This window comes from Antedon mediterranea, chromosome 5 (assembly GCF_964355755.1).
Source record: "Antedon mediterranea chromosome 5, ecAntMedi1.1, whole genome shotgun sequence".
Taxonomy (NCBI): domain Eukaryota; kingdom Metazoa; phylum Echinodermata; class Crinoidea; order Comatulida; family Antedonidae; genus Antedon; species Antedon mediterranea.
Genome location: NC_092674.1, coordinates 28,678,881 through 28,701,155, shown reverse-complemented (window position 1 = coordinate 28,701,155; position 22,275 = coordinate 28,678,881). Strand labels below are relative to the sequence as shown.

The window sequence follows — 22,275 nt, the reverse complement described above, 5'->3', positions numbered from 1 at the left end:
ATCGCACCTTACTTTTAGAATTTTTACTCGATGGTATATAAAGTTGGTTCGTACTTTCGGTACTGATTTTAACCACCTGATGTAACCCTGTTTACTAATTAAATTATGTTAGATAATTAGTTATTGACGATTAAAACAAATTTAGGTTCAACGATTTGCCCCAAATAGGGGTGTTTTCCGATCGTGGTATACACTGTCTAATGGATTTCCATCTTGAAAAATACCCGCCACAAAAATGCGAGGAGGCTTCGCATTTTCCTATCTCCTCCTACGATAATTGTTTTTAATAGCTGAAAACCCGTTGAACAGCTCGAGTACAGTATCATAATGTTGAAGACAGGCCGATTTTCTTAAAAAAATACTATTTTGATAGATTTAATATACGTTTATACAAATGTATTGATTTGCGATGAATGGAACATTCCAATCTCTGTGTCGTTCCACAAGTGTCTATTCCCTCAGGCGTCGTAAAGGAAAATACTCTATACTCATAACAGAAATTCGATCCATTTTTTTTTCAATCTGTGCTGCGGAGGTTGTATATAAATTTTTTTAGACGGATAATGGTTTCAGTCGCCGTATAGTATGTACAAATCTTTATTATTGCAGTTAAACCACCCATATCATCACCCTTCCCTCTCACTGGCATGAGTAGCGTTGTAAAGACATAGTAGTACGGGGCGCCGTATGGGACATTGCTAATTTTGTCGAAATATTACAATTTTGTCTACACATAATTAATTTTGTCAATACAAAATTCATTTTGTTCAACACAAAATTTATTCTGTGTGGACAAAATCAATTTTGTCTTGACAAACTTCATTTTGTCTCGACAAAATTAATTCTGTGTGGACAAAATTAATTCTGAGTAGACAAAATTAATTCTGTGTGGACAAAATTCATTTTGTGGCGACAAAATGTATTCTGTGTAGACAAAAATTATTCTGTGTAGACAAAATTCATTCTGTGTAGACAAAATTCATTCTGTGTAGACAAAATTTATTTCAGTCTAATATGGAACTTGAATACTTTGCGTCGAGTATAAGTACAGTTTATACTGATGCATAACGCGTAGCCCTATATGCCTACCAATTTTGGTAATAAATATTAAAGAGGGTTGAAGATTTATATCGATACCGATAATATTGATTAAGAAAATGACAACATTATTTACGATAACATCTGATAAGTTGAGTAGTAATGAAATGATTTTAGTTAATACATTTATTTTAATATAATAGTTAGTATAGGCCTATTTATTCTCATGGGAATTGCGTCGTCTATAGGCCTACCAAGTTTATTTGATAGGAATACTAAATTGCTAATAGGCCTAACTCAAGGGAACAAAACTATGAAATATCTCTTAAGACATATATTAATTGTCTCTAATTGGAATAATAGAGATATCTTTATTGAAAAGATATCTTGGTTATAAACAGGGATATATCTCTATTGGAACCTAAGATCTATGTAAACTAACTACATCTATTAAAAACTAAGATATTTTAGTTGCCTAAATAAATGACAGTTTGGTACGCCATAGATTATGAAAATTGCAAATTGTCGTTAAAAAGTTAAATTTAATTTTACTCTCGGTTGCATATTATTATATATTTACACCCTCGAAAGATATAATTCACTTTGACCAGATAGTTATATGGGTGTTCACACAACTGACATATGGCGCCTCTCAAGTATCCATTCCCATGGCAGTGTATATAATCTTTCCACCTTCTCCATGGTTGATTTTATTTATTATACATTGCTAATTGCAAATAATTGTTTATAGGTTTACATTGTTCTTTGTACTTTTAATGTACGTATTCAGTCTTTGGCTGGCTTGATAAGATTGATGTTAAATAAAAATGCATTTCCACTAATAAAATATGGAGTTGTATCGAGAGAGTATCGTAATTTCGGGCAGAATGGTTTTCGGTCTGGAAAGGTCATTATTACACTGTCTGGGGTGTTGATATTTGTACATCGAATGTTTTATGGGCAATCAGTCCTGTAACCTAGCCAACGTAGGCTACCTGGCCTACTTACTACTGTAGGTTAAAGGTTATTAGGTTTCGCAGGGTGGATGACTGTTATATAAAACTAACGTGAGCAATCTTTTGTAGTCAGTTCTATGTTTTTTTTTTTCAAATAATGGACAGCTTTCAGCATCATTATTTCTGCAATGACTATTATTATCTTAAAGATATATTGTCCCCTGAAAAAATGTTTTTTTTAATCTTTTTGTTGAATATGTTATTTTAATGTCACATAATAGTTATTCACTTTCACAAAAAATTAGGTCTGAAAAAAAATTATTTACCTGAAAAAAATGTAATTTAAAGCAAAAAATGGTCAAATTGTCTGGAAGCCAATGAGTTTTTGGGTAATTTAACTGTTTATTTTGTCTTTTTATAGGTGAAATAATTTTTCCCCGTTCTTTTTTCTTATGGAAGTGAACAACTTCATTAAAACTGCATAATGGCCTATTCAAAGTCCGATTTTAAAAATCTTTATTTTTCATGATTTTGGGAGACAATACATCTTTAATTTTAAAATAAAGTATATACATTTTATAAGAATAATAAATAATATTTTAAACGACAACATTTTAAATAGCCCCATTACTACAATTTTACTTAAGTATAATAAGCAGGGCTCTATAAAAACCATTTTCCGATTTTTTAATATAGAATACATTATAATAATAATTATTACTGACGACGTAGATATTAAATTGTCAAAGTATGAATACTGATCATATCTGATATTTTCAGGGGTCCCTGATATTATAAAATAGATTAATATGATAGCAATAGAGACGGAGGCATGCTCAGCCATAATAACTGAACCAATAACAAATGTCAAAGATTCGCGCGCTGTCATCATTTATAGCTTCACCCTGTCTTGCCCTTTTTACGTTTAAACTCCGCCTTCTAATTTAAATGTTAAAACCGAGCCTACTCAAGCGTGGGACAAAATGTTTTAAAAAACGTTTTGTCCCACGCTTGAGTAGGCTAGGCTAACAAAATTCATTTTGTCGCGACAAAATGAATTTTGTCTACACAGAATTTTCATTACAGAATGAATTTTGTCGCCACAAAATGATTTTTGTCGTTACAGAATGAATTTTGTCTACACAAAATTAATTTTGTCAACACAGAATTAATTTTGTCTACACAGAATGACTTTTTTTTACACAGAATTAATTTTGTCGAGACAAAATGAATTTTGTCCACACAGAATACATTTTGTCAACACAAAATGAATTTTGTCAATACAAAATTGTAATATTTCGACAAAATTAGCAATGTCCCAAACGGCGCCCCGTATTGTAGAGCTTGATATGCCTACGGTGCATCATAAACGCAAAACAACTTTGGTGGGTAGGGTAGGATCCAACTTAAGTATGACTTGGCTCTAAGAAACAATTGAAAACAATTAGGCCTACTAATTCAGTTGAGTTAGATAATTTAATATTTATTGACGATTAAATCGACTTTATGATTTTCCCCGAATAGAGGTGGTTTTCACAAATTGTTTTACATTATATAAACATACACGTCGTAGTGATGTATCGTTACATGTACTGCTATTTCAATCTACTAGGACAGTGATACTGATAGTTTCAACAAAGTATTACATCGCAATGTTTTACTGTGTTTAGTGGTATATTATTTTTAAAACATGAAAACAATTAATATTTTGTTACTAAATGGATAAAGAATATATTTAAAAATTGTTCCTCTTTGCACCCATACTCTTCCCCATCCCTCAACCCTAATGTTACATTATTATTTCAAAACACAAATTAAGTTTGTTTAAATTTGACTTAAACAATTGGTCTCATTTTTTGACAAGTTTCTCTTTCGGAAGTAATTCCCAGGGTGCTAATTTTTGTTGAGTACATAAATCAGTGTCTATATATTCGTTCCTGTGTAAACGACATGTATTATTGTACGTACATTTGAAATCGTCAGTTTTTTAACGCTGAAATTATTATGTATTCGAGAACCATCTGTGGGCACGACCTAGATGGTACGCGAGCGAAGCGAGCGTACCATCTAGTCAATAAAATTTACGTTGGCGCGTTCTAATAGCTCAATAGAAAAGCCTATCGTTTATGTACAGTTACAGCTTCCACGCTACTTAACTGACACCACGTCCACGCGTCGTGGAGAATGTACATAGTAGGTCTACAGTTACTCAGTACTGGTGGTATATGTCGCAGCCAGATCAAAGGACTGTTACGACTTCCTATCTTGTACATAAGTTGGTGATCCCTTATGTGAAAGATAGCCGAACTACTTCCTAAATATATCTAAACCCATGGATTAAAGAATAGAAGGATATGCATCGACGGTGACATCAAACGATTTTACAACGCGCTTGCCTATACTAAAGCACTGCTGCCAATCAAACAAACACGCTCATTGAACTCCGTGTCTCTAACCGCGGCCCTCTGTAAAACGCTTCGAATCAACTGTTACATTTTTTGAGACCAAAACGTAAGCATGTAGAAATCGTATGCGCAGTCTGAATGTTCTATTGACATGTCTGCGTCGATGATTAATTGACAACAAAAATATATTGCTGAATAATTCTGTTTTAGTTTCATCACAATCGGACTACGAAAAGTTCACTTTCTTACGACTGGTAATTTTAAGTAGTTGGTAATATTAATAAAATATGCAATTTTTATATTTGAATTATCATTATTTGCCTGCCATCTTCTGTCATTAAAAATTGCGTTAATCTATAGAATATTAAATTATGCATTTGACCATGTATGTTGTTAGCGTGGCCGGTGTTCACCCATACAACAATCGTGTTTTTAATATATGGCTAAGCAGTGGTTTCTTCATAAATCTCCTTAATTATCGATATGATTATATTTAAATTGTAGTGCCTGGTGATTGGCTAGTGGTTATGTCATCCACATCACATCCAATCACCGGGTCTAATTGAATGAAAACAGCGATCCCTGATCCGGGATTGGCTGGCTATGTATAGTTGCGATTCGTGTTCCCACTAGCGACGCAGATTAGCCTAGGCCTACCTAGGCAGTATCAATGTCGGCAAATCATATGGTTTACTAGTAAGCCTAGGCCTAGTATTGCTGATTTTGTAATTTTACATGTAGGCTGAGACAACAAATAAATAGTTATTGTCTCAGATGTAGGGCTACTACAGGTCATAAAATGCTACTTTAATGTCATAGGCCTAAAAACATTAGCGTAGATCAATCGCGGCAGAAACCTATACTAATTACAATTATAGCATCTACAATTCTAAGCCAATAACAATATAGTATTGTTTTTATCTGGTATATTGATGAAGTAGGCCTACACTAAGGTCTTCACAATAACATAAAATGTAATTTAATAACTGTTTTCAATGGCGTGAGGCAGAGGCCTGAAGCCACTTGTTTAGGAAACCTAAGTGGCCCTCCAAAATTTTCAAAGATCGAGGCCTCGGACGTTTTTAGCATTTTCGACAAATTTTATTCCTGTTCCTCTGGGCACTGCTCATGGGCCCCAAGCTTCGGTTTAGCCAGTGAGCGCACATATCCGTTACGCCACTGATTATACTGTTCAAATATGTATGAATACATACAGTGCAACAAAGAACGCGCGAAAGAAGCGTAGTCAACACGGTTAAATGTCGTTGCACATGTGCAGTAAACAATATATTAGGCACGCGACCGTTTCGTTGTTACCATGCGGTTAATTAAACTGTAACATTGTGGGCGGTCCGCGGTCTGTCGGCGAGAGTCAAGGAACCCTTGATCTCACGTCGATGCATATCCTTCTATTCTTTAATCCATGCTAAACCTAACCCTAATAATCTCTATCTCATGTAAAATCCATATAATCTATCCACTCGACTACACAAACGGCTCGTCAGAAAGCTAGACTTGCCCCAAGTCTGTATTATCTTTTTTTTTTATTTATTTGTTTTTATTTCGACCGCGATTTTTGTCTGAAAATCCAAAATCAAGTAGTATACGTATGAAACGCCATATGTGCCAAAATATTTATCTTTTTACTAATATTAAGACAAAACTCCGTCTGGAACCCAGACTAGTCAGAAAGCGTTTGCATTAGAGAATTGTAGTTAGCTCAATTCTTACGTCACACCTTATGGATATTATGACTAATGAATATTCATGTTCATTTTGTGACGTTTCATGAGGGGTCCCTAACTTAAGTACGAAAAGAAACATCGCGGTCAGCTCAGTGTCCTGTTGTTGGTTGCCTGGGATGAACCGTTTTACAAAACAAATCTCAGACATATTGGTTGATTTCAATTTATTTGCTAATTAAGTATCTTTTTTAGCATTTTCTATAATATAAAAGGCAATTCAATCTAATTGAAGCAAGCCAAAACATACAATTGTTAAAAATAATCATATATCGACTGATGATTAAAAATTAGAATTTGAAAAAAAATATGGGCGGCCATTATGACCAAAACAAATATAAATGTTAAATAAGTCTTATTAAATTCATAATTTTTAAACTAAAAAAGACATTCTTTCACAACAATTTTTAATATTAGTCTTGTTAATATAAAACAAATCAAATTCTAAAAAGCATAAGTTTTCTACAAAAAATACAAAAACATAATACACTGTACTACAGTTGTAAACTTATAAAACATTGAAAAACTCTATGGACATTGCATTCAAATAGTATCTAAAAGCATGATAAATATTACATATAAACAAAATTAACTAAAAAATAACAACTAAAGTAATACAGCAAAACCGTAAATTATGAAATAAAGCTTGGTTCCCATTAGACGAAACGCAAGCGAATTGACCAATCACAAGCGACGGTTGGACTAAACCATCGCTTGTGATTGGTCATTTGCTTGCGTTGCGGCTTACGTTCTTGCGTTGCGTCTAGTGGGAACAAAGTTTTGGAACGCGGTTTCGCTTGTTACGTTACGTTTCCCAATATCTTTGACCAAAAGCATGGCAGTTATTGGATTGTAAAAAGCTCTAATTCAACTGCACCGCTAATTCGTCCGAGTAAGGTATGTGATCAATTTCCACTTTTAGACGCAACACAATGACGTAGGCACGCAAAACCGTCCACAAACGACCCATCAAGTCGTGATTGGTCAAATTACTTGCGGCGCGCGTACGTCCAAGTGGGTGGCAACAAAACTATGATATTTCACAATAATGTTATACTGTATATACAATGTTACTGTATACAAAAAAAAATAGTTTTAAGCATTAGGAGTACAGTATAGTTGTTATACTTTTGTAAATCAGTAATAGCACCCAAACAGTATATACACATAAACTCTATTTCTGCCCATTGTTTAACAATAATATGCACTACACAAGACATACTAAATATTAAAAATCATTCCAACTTTTACAATTATTGTACATTGTATCTTTTGTTCTACTTCACTCACACTAGACGGAGTTCTCACAAATATTTACAGCAAGTTGCTAATATGCTAAAACTATTACTATAGTACTCAAAACCTTTCACTAAATGTATATACATATCTCAAAGAAAAATTACAAGTTAAAGTGAGTTGACCAATGACAAGCGACAGTTGCGATTACGTCCTTGCGTTGTGCCTAGCGAAAGCATATAGCTTTTACTGTAAGCGTGGTTCCCACTAGCGACGCAACTCAACGCAGCGACGCAAAGTGCTGTATTGCGTAAAGCGTGGTTCCCACTAGAACGCAACGTGGCAACGTATCGACGCAAAGTGATGCATTGCGTAATCACAAGTGGGAACCGACGACGCACCATTGTTGTAAAAATCGCAGGCAGGCAGAGGAAAGCACAATTAATGAAAAGGCATTTTCTTACGTTGTGTCGCTAGTGAAAACCAAGCTTTACTTCGAGTTACTACATATACTGTTGATAAAATTTAAAGCAGAATGGCACCCTTTGTATGAATGGAGGAATCCATAATAAGATTCCAGTACTTATACTAATATCATCACTAAATGAATACAGTAATAGTAATTAAGATTGTTAAAATATCACACACATGATCCTTGCTTGTTATGACTTTTTGTTTTCCACGTCCAGGTTTCAAATCCTGGCTGGACACCAAGGCATTCACACACTATAGCATTAAACGGGACTTAAGTATGTAAAGAATGTTTATCATTCCTTGTTGACCATGCAATAGGAAAATAAAATAGATACATTCATGAATATTATTTTTTTTACAAAATCATCTACCATATACATAAGACGTTTAAATATAAACATTTTACAAAATGTAATGCTGGCCAATATTGCTTTTTGACTGTCTAGAAAATATCAAATGTAATCGATCGTATATAGGTCTAAAGCTCTATCAAACAAAGGAAGTGTGATGTTCCCAAATAGGGTAGTGATATGCCCAAATAGGGTAGTGATATGACATCATCATATATGGGCACATCACATAAAGTTTGACACTGTAGACAGAGCTTAAGGTTAACTTGCTACAGTCTTATTATTTCTTTACAGCAGGCATTTTGATTTTTGTCTGTAACTCAATTCCAGCTCAACTACAGTTATGACACCCCATGTATGCCAAAATGTTTATCTTTTTTGTATTAATGTAATACAATCTCAATACGCATGACAGAATGGAGTGCCACCGTACAGCGCTTCATACATAATACTGTCATAACCCGCGGCCTGCTCCACCGACCTTTGATGTTCTAGCATGCTTGACATTGGGCTGGACCGTTTCTCGGGGGACGACGATGACGATACCGCATCAACACCGTTCATAAAATGACTTTCATTCTCTACCATTGGTTCAGCAGCATCCACTTGCATGTCATTGGTTTCCGAGTTGCAGTTAACATCTAAAGACGCATGTATTCCGTTAGTGTTAGTGTGAGGTATACTACCATTGGCCAGATTTGGTTGTGCTGGTTGGGTAGCATGGTTTGGTGTGAACTGCAGGGGAGTAGGGACATCTACATGCATAAAAAGGAACAAGCAAAATAAGGGCAAGATTGTACAATACAGGTATATAAATAAATATAAAACGCATTATTGCTATTCTTAAACACATACAAAAAATTAATACCGTACACTACTCAGCAGATTTTTGATACCACAGTTAATGCTAAATATTACACATAACAAAATGTAAAGCTCTATTTTTAGACAAAAAGCTCAATCTACACTATAAAACTAGTTTGACAAAAAGTGTGATGTGCCCAAATATGGTAGTGATATGCCTATGACATCATCATCTCCATATATGAGCACACCACATTTTTTTGTCACATAAAGTTTGGTAGTGTAGACAGAGATTAACAGTAAGCATCGCACACGGAACTCTACTTAAACATTGTCCTATCATAAAAGACTTATACCTTGCGGTGAATTAAAATGAAAATTTAGACATATTTTTAATAATAGGAAGATAACTTTGATGACTCTCTGTAGCTACTGTATTAGACAAGTTACTAAATCATTTATGGATAATCTTAATTAATCAATCAATTTTCTAGATTTCCTACTTTATCAAATGTAGTGTCCTTTCAGAGTCCTACATTGGATTGTTATCGGACGTGAATGGACATGGTTCATCGCATTCACATTAACCTTAGTCATGAGTGAGTCATCATCCATTAGTTCCTCTTCCTCAGAGTGTGCAGCGCCCTCAACACTCAGGCCAGCATTGAGATTATCTACAATGAATTACTCCAATAATTACATGGTTTTAAGAGTAATATTAAATCAACTTAATTAATTACATTATTAAAGAGCTTTAGAAATGTGTGGTTACTGCTTCCAGGAAACTTTGCTATACATTATTCAACAACTTAACTTAACATTTGACCTTTAGCCTTTGATATACTGCTGCAAAGTAGTCACTAATTGCTTGAATCCCCTAGTGTACATTGGAAATAAGACCTTAGTATCGAAAAGACCTTTTACGTTTCACACAATTATCTTTAAAAGCACATCACACCGCATTTTGCAGACACAATTTCAAAAGATGATTACAGTATTATGAATATTCACAAGCTTCATTTAAATGTTGATCAGGATATGAATATTTATTTGCTTATAGTTGAATATTCATATAACAAAAGCCTGGCACCTCCACCGTGCTGGTTTAGGTCTTGGTTTAGGTACTACAGGTTCCATCTCCATGGCTTCGTAATTATTATCTAATGTCGGTTCGGTAACCATGGAATCACCAGGATGACCGGCGATGTTCGTGGCAGATACGCCACAGTTGAAAGCCGATACAGAGTCTACAGAAAGGAGATGGGCTGGATTATGGCCAGGTTCTTGGACACAAAAAAAGCCGACTTACACCAAAATATATATTATCCATATAATTTCATAATAAAATTATTAAATACAATTTCATGCATATTATTAAAAATAAACAAACCAAAATGAGACACAAAAAAAGTTTTGGAAGGAAAAATAGTCAAAGAAAAAATGAATGAATGTGGTAGTGGTACAGAGGAGGAGAAATTGACAAGATAGGAAGATTCACACAGATTTGAAGAAATGGATCATGACAAAATTGTTCTACTGCAGTAACTACATTTTTGTACTGCAGCAATGTATGATTTATTTTTACCTCAATGTAATGGTTTATCAGGCAGTCACTGCAATAAACAATATGTGTGATTACCCACAAAAAGTGTGTAATAATAGTATCATAAACAGGTTAAGGAATAAACAAGATTCAAGACATTTTATTGGTCCACTTAAGCAAAATTGAAATTCATTTTTCTTGGCATAATTAAGACAATAAAACAACAAAGAAAAATACATTAAATTGCAAAAAGCAATGTTAAAATACTATTTATAGTAGTTACTGCAGTAACTGCAGTATAATAATTTTGACAATGTCCTATGTCCTTAGAATATACCTAAAAGAGATTTACTAGAGTCTATAGAAAAATTGAGGAAGAATGGATGAAGAAAGAAGAAGAAAGCAGTATAGATAAAAGAAAAGAATGGAATAAGAAATAAAAAAATATACATACCATCTGTCCTTGCTTTCTTTGAATCGTTATTCTCCAAATCCATCAATGTCCTTTTCCGACTGAGAAATCCATTGGAACAATTCTGCGACATGTCCATGTCTGTCTGACCGTTGACTTCATGGCCATTTACTTGTCCAGTTGTTGCATGACCATTGGTTAGATGATGACCATCAGGTACACCGCCATTGACCGTTTGTTGTAGATATTCAGCACATTGCTGGTGTCCACACGTTACAGCCAAGTCCATTGCAGTTTGGCCATTGTTATTTGGTACACTATACAACAAAAGTATTGATCGACTTAATAAAAAATTCTTCACAATTGTATTTGTTCAACTTCAACAAATAATTTTCAACTTCATTTAGGTTGAGGTGCTCGATTTGGGTGGCCTATATTTAAGCTTTAATTGTCCCTGCTATCAAATACATTATGTCACATGAATATCATCTGATGTCAAAATCTTAAAAGAAACCTTAATTCCAATTCTCACTTCACAGAGGGGAGCCAGTGGCGTATTCACCATTCTCACTAAGGGAAACACTTGTACCCTTAAAATTTAAAAAAAATCTAAGTGAATACAATCTAAGGGAAATACTTAAATATTTTTGAGTTAAGTGCTTAAGGGAAATATCTCACAAGTGTGATTAATGAATACGCCCACTGGTCCTGACAGAAGTGGAATACACTTAGTAACACAAGACAACAACAACATAGCAATTTAACAAAATATCAAAGCATTTCATAATTTTAAATAAAATAATAATATTGTCCTTTTTACCTAGGAATTGCTCCAAACGTTTGCAGTAGATTCAAGCATTCTATACTGCCGCTTCTGGCTGCTTTGTGCATGGCTGTCTCTCCTAAATAGTCCTGAAATAAACAAATCAATTAATCATTGAAATATTCTATTCTATTCGGATATTTTCAACATTTGGAAATTAGCTACCGGGGTATTTAGTATTGGTATATATTCTGTAAGCATATAGTAGTCACCAACATTTCAAAATAAGCTGTTATATGCATTTTAAATACTATAATTATGAGTAGCCTAAATTAAAAAAAAATAATAAAAAAAACAGAGTAATATATAATATTAATAACTATTAATATGTATTTGTAATACTTGATGAAAAAATAAAAGTTGTAGTTTACACCAAAAAAGAGTAAAACAAAATTCTATTTATCTCACATTTAACCAAGATGAGATTTTGGTCCAGCTAAAGGGTGGGTTTTGGTAGAGTTCACCATCAGTATTAGTTTTGTATTGTTCCTTAATTAATATTTACTGTAAATGTTTAACTAAGGAAGGTCTATGGAATATAATTAAAGGTTACTTTTCGTTTATTTTTAATGCACTTTTTGTAGTTGGTTAATGTTTTTAAAGCATGTGTTGTAGTTAGTAGTGATTGATGATCAATTGAACGATTTGAGGGATGTGTATAATTCCTGTAACCAATAGGTAATAAGGGTTATCGCAAATAGCTCGATTTCAAGAGGAATGTCATTGCACCGTATACTAAAGATCGTTCTTTATACTTATATCCTGGTGGTGGTGGTACTATTGCTTCTAAATCCTTCCCATCATGCATCGTTCACGCTATTTGCGATAAGCCTTTAGAAGCACTAAATGTGTGTTACCCGTCCATTAACAGCAGTCCCATTTTGTAGAAGCCATAGCAGACATTGTGGTTGTTTACCAAATGCAGCAATATGTGTAGGTGTTTGGTTGAACCTTTCCGTTGCAACATCAAAGCTGATTCCAGCCAGTACAAGCTTTTGTAAACATTCAAGCTGATAACAAAAATATCAATTTAATATTATTTGATTATAATTACTAATAACTTTCGATGCAGAAGCCTATTGTACAGTATCAACATCATTTTCCACTTCCTACTACTAGCTAGGCTACTAGGCCTAGTACATCCCTGGCCAGGCCAAAAGGGAGCTAGTATTGTAGGCTTTAAGTAGTAAAGTATTTAATTTTATGCATACTTTATATTATAATTATTATATAGGCCTAGGCCTAGCTGGTGTATTAAACTATTACTATTAAATTATTTGACAGTTATTCAATATAATAATAAAGCCTACCTACAGTATTCATAATTATTAACAATAACAGAACTTAATCAAATTAGGCCTAGTCATAGTGTAAAGGAAGGCTTTAATATATACTTTTCCATAGTATGCAGCCCAATGTGCTGGTGTCCAGCCATAGAACTGATCTTCTGCAAACAAGTCTTGCTGATCCTCAGCCGAAGACAGCAGCAAGTCAGACAAAGCCTTCACATCCCCATCGCGGCAGGCCCGGTGCATCGGGAATTTTGAGTGAAGTAATTCTTCGCTAGATTTCCCCCAGAATCCAAACGAGAACGTATCGTCCATTTCTACAATGTTTATTATGTATTTAGGCAGACACGGGAGCAAAGAGAAACTATGAAATGTTTATTTTGAGAAGAGATTCAAACGGCTAAAAAATGTACCCGCCGCCATGCTTTGTTCGTTGTTTTCTCTCTCGCAGGGCAGCTTTTCCTTCTTCAAATGTTTTTGTTTATTTTGTTTAATTTTCAAGTCGTAGACCGCCCTCTATACCTCCTGTACTTTTTTTTACGCCAAAAATTAAAAGATAGATATAAACTACTACTATAACACTGAACAGTACTTTATGTTATGCTTTTTATTACTTGATTTTTTGTTAGCAAATTACAGATTAATTACTAGTTAGAAATATCATCATTGTCATTGTTGTGAAGGCCTACAAATTTACTCCATAACTCTATTGCTTCAATAATCTATTATTCTATATCATCAGTTGTGATATATAAGTAGGGCCTATTTATATAGTATTAAAATATTCAAAACTAGAATTCATAGTTTTGAAGAGATGTCTATAAAATAGCGATATCTATTTGTTTTAAACTACTACTGTAATAGTTTTAAAACAACTCATTTCAGAATAAATAAATCTTATTTTTAACAACCAGACCCTGAAATTCTATTCAAAATGTGATCATGATTTTCAATCAATAATTAGTAATAAACCTATTATCTACATAAAATTAGGGCTGAGTTATGTCATATCATATTTATTTATTTACAGTATTTTAAAAGAATACCTGAGGGAGAAGCATGTGTTTAAAACACAAGTAATATTTTTAAAATTTAATTGCTCGCCAAAATTAATACAGAAAGTGATGCTAATAACATAATGGTTCTGTTTTCAATGTCGATTGCTTACCGTAAATAGAAAACGTAAGACTATGATAGGCTTTAATTTATATAATTAATTTTATAGACACTTTTGGTGGTTGTGGTGGACACAGTATTTATATTTTGTGGTCAGTTTTTGTATTCGTTAGTGACGTCACGACTTCTGAGTCACAGGGACATGTTATGTGACGTCAGCTTTGACAACATTTATGATAAAGATTAGCTAGAGCTGTGTGTGAGAGAGGGAGGGAAGCGAAAGTTCGGTTTTTTGAATATTTTTATTCGCTTTATTTATATATTGTTAGGGAAATTCTGCTAGATTCAGTACTGAAAATTAGTTCATAGATATGTCTACACCCGCGAGGAGGCGATTAATGAGAGATTTTAAAAGGTATGTAGTCAATTTAATAGCGATTTCTTTGTTTGGTTTTCGCGACGAGTTAGGGCTAGCCAGGCCTAGGCTACTGAAAGACTGAGCTCTCTCCACGACTGAAGCCCGTGGACGTTCCAGATGGATTGTCATCTCAAATGATTTCATCATAATAGTTGTTACTTATTATAGGAAATCACATTTTATTTGGTCAGTTAAGACACGTAGATTAAGGATATTTAAACGTTATTAATGTATTATATTAAATATATTATTATTATTAATGTATTTAGCCATCCATTTTATAATTAATTATTATTAAATATTAATGTATTAAAGATAGGAACTATAAAGCATCATGAGCTCGTAGATAGTATAGTAGTAGTACTAGTAGTGTAGTGCTATGATTACTGACTGTAGGTCCTAAATAATGTTAATAGATTAGTAATACCATGGTAATACTAATAGTAATACATTATTTCAAATAAACAAATAATTGCTTATTGATTGATATTATTATATACAGTAATTTTCTAACAATAAAAAAATTGTAGTTTCTGTTATTATTTAATATTATTTTCTTCTATAATATATTAGTTAGGTATATTAATTATAATGCCTGTACATTGTAATAATTTAATTATTTCAATTATTATTTTGTCATTTTTAAACCTTACAGTCACTTACTTACAGTACATCTTGGATTTTATGAATATTTAAGTTATACAGTAATACTTATTAAATTTATTAATTTCAGATTACAAGAAGATCCTCCTGCAGGTGTTAGCGGTGTACCATCAGAAAATAATATTATGTTATGGAATGCAGTTATATTTGGGTAAGTATTGTACATACACAAGATACTACTGTAATAACTAATAGTAACACTACAGTAATTGTGAAAGTGAGTTAGCACCCACAAGCGAGCCACTGGCGAAAATGGTCCCTGGTAGAATGTACCACTTCACAATGTATATAAAATAGAGAATCAATAATATGATTGTACTAATAATAAATATTTTTTCTCAATTCATTTCCTCAGACCTCATGACACACCATTTGAAAATGGTAAGTTTATAAATTTAACTATAGGCAGGAAATATACGATGATGAGTATTTTGTTGTATCTCATTAAAGGGAAATCTGTGAAAAATACCATAAAGAAAAATTAACAACAATGAATCAAACCATTTCATAAGAGGGGTATATTGTCATTTCTAGAGGTTTTTTTTACAACTATTTATGTAAAGAAAATGAATACTTGTAATATAACAACCTGCAACAAAAGATTTTAAAAACAGTTTTGAAATTACCCGTTTGTTTAGTACAGTTAACCCCTATTAAAGGGATACCTTTATGAGCCAAGAAAATGCCCCTAAATATGGTTTGGCCATAGTTTTATATTTATTTATATTATAAACATATTTCCCCTGAAATGGGGTGTCCAAAAGAAGATGTTCTATTGTACTCACAGTTTATATTGTCATAAGTGTACTTTCTTTTTTCATGTATAATTATTCATTTTAAAAATTCATCTTCCATATATTGGATATTTCATATATACAGTAGAGTATTTATTTATTTATTCTTTCTTTTGACTGGATTGCATTTTCAGTAACGCAGTACTGCTTTCCAAAATGGTCCAGTTATAAGTTTAAAAGTAAATAAAAATTATAACATAAATACACAGTAGGCCTAATTTAAAAGATATATACAGAACAGTTAAAAACAAATAAATAAAATATAAAAAAATGTAGGATTATTACTGTAGTAATCAGTAAATAACCATGTAATAAAATATAGTGGTTTTAGTGCATTTTAACTATAGATTTTTTAAACATAATATTTCATGTTTGTTACTGTATGTTCTTTTGCAGGTACATTCAAATTAACAATAGAATTCACAGAAGAATATCCAAACAAACCTCCAATAGTTAGATTTGTATCCACCATGTTTCATCCAAATGGTAAGTATTTTATTTCATTATTTTCAAAATAAATTAAATAATCGCTGATTATGCAATGTATAATTTACTGTATACTGCTTATTAATTCCAAGTGTTAATTTTTTTCCAAAAAAAGTTAATACATATTTATAAATCCAATGGAAAAATACTGAAAAATTACAATGCTGTGCTGTGGGTATCAGTGAAAAGCTAATCAAAACGATAACAGGGCTCGCAGAATCCTAAAATATTTGGTTGCCTATCGGGCAAGTAGGTTTTAGATTTTGGTTGCCCTCATCATTTTTTTACTTGCCCACTATTTTAACTTAATTTTAACGTTTTATACCGCGACTGCACCGCGAAAAAACGTCGGTGAAAAACGCCTATGCTTAATACACTGTGGTGTTTTTTTCGATGGATTTTAAAGTAGTGAAAACAATTTTTCAAATTTTTTCAATTACACAGTGATGTAGGCCAATCTTTTAAGAACATTTTACAGTAATTTATTTTCTCATATGATCCTCCGTACAAGAGTTGCGATTGTTTAATTAACATGGTGTCCTGAAATCCCTTGAAAACGCTATGTTATTTCTGTTGGTTACGCTTCGTTGCACGGCATTGTTTGTCATCGATCGAAGATGTGTTCCGTTTCGTGAATGAAAAAGGCGTATTCATGTGGGTTTACTTTGGGAGCAAAAACGTTTTGCTTCTATTGTGCAATGAAATTCCAAAATCAAGCTATTTTGCGATATTTAAAATGTAGTGGCCTAGACATGGCACTAATTATCTTACAATTATTTAATAGATATATCTAAAATATTGCCTATAGAAATGTAGGCCTCCTAGGCCTAAAAAGTTTAAACAAAGTACTTATGAAGGTGATGAGCTTGTAACGCGTTGAAATCATAGAGAAGAAAAAAAAAACAAACATCAACTGACGTCTGTCTACGTGACGTAAAACAATACGCATGCGTATAGCAAAAAACCTCACAGCAGCTGCCGTACGTAGTAGGAGCACATGGGTACGGTGTGTGGAGAGTGCGGGCTTGTGGAGGTTTACTTGTTGTTTCAGTAGAAGCTCGCACAGGTTGGATAAAAACAACCATCTGCTCGCACAAGTTGGTGATTGAAAACAACACAACTGTGCCGAATTGTGGTGAAAACCACGTGCTCCGCCAAGTTGGAGTTTTTGAAAGTTCAACTCTCGGCGATACCCGAAGAAGTGTATTATTTTCAATGTTGATAATAAAAAATATACTGTAACTATTTAAGTATTCAATGTATTTATTAAATAAATTATTAGGCCTATTAAATTTATATTCTGTAATATTTATAAAAAAAATGGTAGGCCTACTTGCCTGTGTTAAAAACATCGGCCGCCGCCTATTTGGCACAGACAATTAAAATTACGTATCTATTATAATTTAATAATATACTGTATTGTACATTTGAACAATAATTACAGTAATTCAGCAAATTATTTATTACACACAAAATACATAACATGAATGTAATTAAACATAGGCCTAATCTACTATCAGGCTGTAGGCCACATAATTAATACTTAGTAGTAGATTCAGATTTTATTACCACCGTAAAATGATGTCGATAATTGAGAAAAACAAAAACCAAAAACATACTAGCCCCTATTTTATTTGGTTTATAGTATAACTAGGGAGTTGTTAATTAGAAACTCCCTGGTATAATAACTTCAAATAAGAGCCGAGAGTTCAAGGCTTCCTATTTCGCGATCAATGGATGCCGCAAGAGACCGCGTGCTATATGACAGACCTGGAAACTCTATACGCAACGACTTGATACGCCCGACTGCATAGAAACACGTGTTTTGGCTCCTGGAGATAACGTTCCATACCACCGAATTCCGATCCATACATTTACTTAACAAACACTACACTGGTCTCGACGTCAAGAGAATTCGTTTGTGCGCAACTATTATTTTCATTGTTACAGTTTTTCACAACCCCTGTAAAACATCGTGGACATTTTCGGTGATTTTAAGAGGTTGCCCGTCGGGACATGACATGTTAAATTTTAGTTGCCCGACGTATTTATTTGGTTGCCGCGGGACGTCGGGCAAGCGATTCTGCGAGCCCTGGATAAAGTAAAACAGCCAGAAAAGTTAGCAGAGCTTTTGGGCAACACTAGCCCTTCATCAGTGCAATATTTATGTATACTTCCACCCAAATTTTCACCTGGCACCCATCCCAAAACCTTCTTTATACACCTTTTTCCACCCACCTTAAAAAGGTTGACACCCAATCCAAAGACCTTTTGTTCCACCACCACTATGTGTACTGTATTTGTACCTGCATTTTTATTAGACTTATCAAGCTGGGGAACTCTGAAGCTTTGTCCACACTATCAAGCTAAATTGACAAAAATGGTAGCGATATGCCCAAATATAGTCCATATATGGGCACATCAAATTTTTGTTGTCACATAAAGTTTGATAGTGTAGACAGAGCTTATAGCAATATAGGCGAATATACATTATTGATTCTTGATTGTAGCATATGATAGGGACTTCAACAGGCAATTCACACTGAGCCTTGCCTACCTACTTCCACACAGTGCATACCCCACTATTTTAAAATAATTCTACTCCCAACATACTGTGTGTATTATTCTTAAATACTATGTGAAACAACACAATTTTAATTGGAATTGAAATGTCTTACTGTTAGTGTATACCATGGAGCTAGCTAGCTCCATGATATACAATGTGTTAATGTTGTGTAAAAAAACCTGAAAAATGTCAGTACTATAAAACTGTGATTTCTGGACAAATGTAAAGTCACTATTGTTGAAAGTAGACAACCTTTCTATACTACTTGAATTTACAGGAGCTCAGATTCATGATTTCTATTATCTTGTTGATTACAAAGACTACTTGTCTGCTTTTTAACAGTGCAGTTATTATTCTGTGACTATATCATGGCCTTCCCTATTGTAATGATAACTTTGGGTTCCATTAATACACTCTATATTCTTTGTTATAAAGCTCTGTCTACACTATCAAACTAGTATAATCTAAACTTTTATGAATGAAATTAAAGAAGCTCCCTTGCCATAAAATTAAGTTGGGAGAAAGAGGTGACTCGTATAAAAAAAAAAGAGGGGGAGGGGGAGGAGAGAATTAAGGACATAAAGCTCTGTCTACACTATAAAACTTTGTGTGACAAAATAGTGTGATGTGCTCAAATATGGTAGTGATATGACTTCATCATGTCCATAAATGAGCACATCCAATATTGTTGTCACATCAAGGTTGATAGTGTAGACAGAGCTTAATACATTGTCACATACAGTACACTAAAATAGATAGTTCTATAAAAATAAAAGGAAGTACTATATTGCATTTGAAACCAATAATTTTGTCACAGATTATTGGTTCAGCTGACTACCATTATTGTGTTTTCAATCAGTGTTTCATTCGTAATTGTTAAGATTAATTTAATATGATAATCAATCAAAATAACAGTTTTACTTTTGCTTCTTTCTTTCTATAAATCTTGTATAAGAATTGTTCTCTTATTAAATTCAAACGAAAGTAGAAAAGTTGTTTTTAATGCTGTTTAAGCGAAGATATTCCATTTTTAAACTATGATTTGTCATCTGTTATTGCGTCTGAAATTTACAATTACTACACAGATGTATTTTTAAGACATGGGAGATGATTGATAAGATTTCCGCAATTGGTCATTTTAGTTATAATAATTTTAAAAAAAATTATAACAGTCTTAATGTTTTCTTTTTAAGGGTACCACTATTTTTGTAAAAGATTTTTTGCTTGTTTATGGGGTTTTTTGTTCCATTTCAACTCAGTTTTTACAATGTTACTTTATTTTTTGTACATGCATGAATTGGAATTTAAAATTAATGAAAACAATTTATTTTTATATTTCAGTTTATGCAGATGGTGGAATATGCTTAGATATTTTGCAGAATAGATGGAGCCCAACATATGATGTTTCAGCTATACTTACATCAATACAAGTGAGTGTTATTTTAAATGAATGAGGCTATAGGCACAGTCGACTTTTCAGCACGGTTGACTGTGCCAATAGTCATCATATAATTAGGTGGCTATAATCATGGTCGACTGTGCATGCTATACAGTTTTCTATACGAACAGTTGACCATGCATGTACAGTAAATTAGTCAATAGTTAGTGTGGTGGCTATCGTCATGGTAGACCTACAGTATGCGTCTATTGCCTTCTTTTTGAGGTCAACTGTGCTGATTTAAACACTTGTTGACCAGAATGTGTCCCATTAACCAATTTTGTGTTTTTTGTTGGTTTTTTTTAGTCATTGCTCGATGAACCGAATCCAAACAGTCCAGCCAATAGTCTAGCTGCTCAGTTGTATCAAGAAAACCGACGAGAGTACGAGAAAAAAGTCATACGTGTTGTAGAAAACAGCTGGGAGGATAGTTGAGTGACAGGTCAAAGGTTATGACAGTAGCGAGATATAGAAAACACAATCTACCATTGCAGTTTTTTGAGAAAGAATGAGAAATCTTTAAAAAAGAACATTTCAAAAAGGTTTTGGCTTGGAGATTTTGTATTTTGCAGAAGCTGTGTTGTGTAGAAAGATCAAAGAAATACATTATAATTATACATTTCTCTTTGTTGTGGTTCCAAATAATGTATAATGTACATCATCATTTTTATAGTACCTACATTTTTTTTCATTCGGTAATATTTGTGACAAATAATTTAACGACCAGAATACAGCGCACGAAAATAAATAATCTAACATACGACTACTAACACACTACACTGTGGCACAATACACATGGAGTTCACTAATAACATATTTAAATATACATGTGAACAATATGCTTCATCTCATATTAAATTATTAAAAGTAATATTTGATAATTATAAATAACATTATGTTTTTTAATATTTTATTAGTAATTTTTCAAAGTATTTTAGTTTTGCTTTTGTTTATTATAAAGCATGGAATGTTGATGACTGGGACAGTGTTATTTTTTAGCTTTTTGATTTTGTATTAAACTGCCTATACACACAGCATACTGAACCAAACCATTAAAACATTCACAGAAAATCATGGCAAAAGTGGTGGAAGATATATTTAAAATGTGATATTTGAGACAAAAAGTGGTTATTTATGATATAAATAAAGCTCAAAACCACTTTCCTGCAATTTTTTTAAAAGCTTCAGATTGAAATCTGTTGAAAATTAAAGGACATCACATCATAAGTTTCTATTACATAAGAGATAAGAACTGCAATTACATAAAAAAAGGTGATTTGTTTATGCTATTGTAAAGCACAAGCAATTGTGTGTGATATGATGTACAGTAGTAAAATACAGCAGTTGTTTCCAGAAATCTGATTGGCTGTGATCCACTGTTTTTAAAATCCCTTGTTCGAATCGTGTGAAACATTTAGCACGGGTCTGCATAGGGTATGACTACATTACTATAGCTATATCCTATAAAGACAAGGGTATAGCTAATTTTGTACAATATACACAGCCTTGGTTGATGGTTGATAATCACAATATATCTAAACCTGGTGGTTTTAAGACTAGTGTGCGTGTTTGGTGGTTTAAATGTACGAGACGACTTTAAATCGTAATTCATGATATAAAGCAACTGATGTAGGTTGAATTATTTGAATATTATTATATTGCCTGGGATAGATGTTTCTTGTGTATAATATGGCTATTATTATCTGTACATGAAATAAACCT

At 33.0% G+C, this 22,275-nt stretch overlaps 2 protein-coding genes across 4 annotated transcripts; one reads left to right on the top strand and one right to left on the bottom strand.

Annotated features, from left to right (window-relative positions):
* Positions 1-6,302: 6,302 nt before the first annotated feature.
* On the bottom strand, positions 6,303-13,529 carry LOC140050273 (uncharacterized). 3 transcript variants are annotated; one of them, XM_072095391.1, is made up of 5 exons: positions 13,178-13,529; positions 12,641-12,793; positions 11,781-11,872; positions 11,003-11,277; positions 6,303-8,956 (listed from the first exon to the last, which is right to left on the bottom strand). In XM_072095391.1, exons 1-5 carry the CDS (start codon positions 13,385-13,387, stop codon positions 8,601-8,603), a joined length of 1,086 nt encoding a protein of 361 aa, XP_071951492.1. In that variant the 5' UTR covers positions 13,388-13,529; the 3' UTR covers positions 6,303-8,600. The 3 variants fall into 3 exon arrangements, with proteins under 3 accessions (XP_071951492.1, XP_071951494.1, XP_071951493.1); XM_072095393.1 differs by having other exon boundaries at positions 8,855-9,679; XM_072095392.1 differs by lacking the exon at positions 6,303-8,956 and adding an exon at positions 9,596-10,252.
* An 888-nt stretch (positions 13,530-14,417) lies between these two features.
* LOC140050272 (ubiquitin-conjugating enzyme E2 A) lies at positions 14,418-22,266 on the top strand. The gene is made up of 6 exons (XM_072095390.1): positions 14,418-14,603; positions 15,340-15,420; positions 15,625-15,650; positions 16,460-16,549; positions 20,457-20,545; positions 20,860-22,266. Exons 1-6 carry the CDS (start codon positions 14,560-14,562, stop codon positions 20,986-20,988), a joined length of 459 nt encoding a protein of 152 aa, XP_071951491.1. The 5' UTR covers positions 14,418-14,559; the 3' UTR covers positions 20,989-22,266.
* Positions 22,267-22,275: the final 9 nt, after the last annotated feature.

Coding starts and splice junctions, on each gene's coding strand:
- LOC140050272 (XM_072095390.1), top strand. CDS start 14,560: ATGTCTACACCCGCGAGGAGGCGATTAATGAGAGATTTTAAAAG. Junction 16,550..20,456: donor CACCATGTTTCATCCAAATG/GTAAGTATTTTA, acceptor TTTATATTTCAG/TTTATGCAGATGGTGGAATA. Junction 20,546..20,859: donor CTATACTTACATCAATACAA/GTGAGTGTTATT, acceptor GGTTTTTTTTAG/TCATTGCTCGATGAACCGAA.
- LOC140050273 (XM_072095391.1), bottom strand. CDS start 13,387: ATGGACGATACGTTCTCGTTTGGATTCTGGGGGAAATCTAGCGAAGAA. Junction 11,278..11,780: donor ACGTTTGGAGCAATTCCTAG/GTAAAAAGGACA, acceptor TTTGTTGTATAG/TGTACCAAATAACAATGGCC. Junction 8,957..11,002: donor AAAGAAAGCAAGGACAGATG/GTATGTATATTT, acceptor TTATGCATGTAG/ATGTCCCTACTCCCCTGCAG.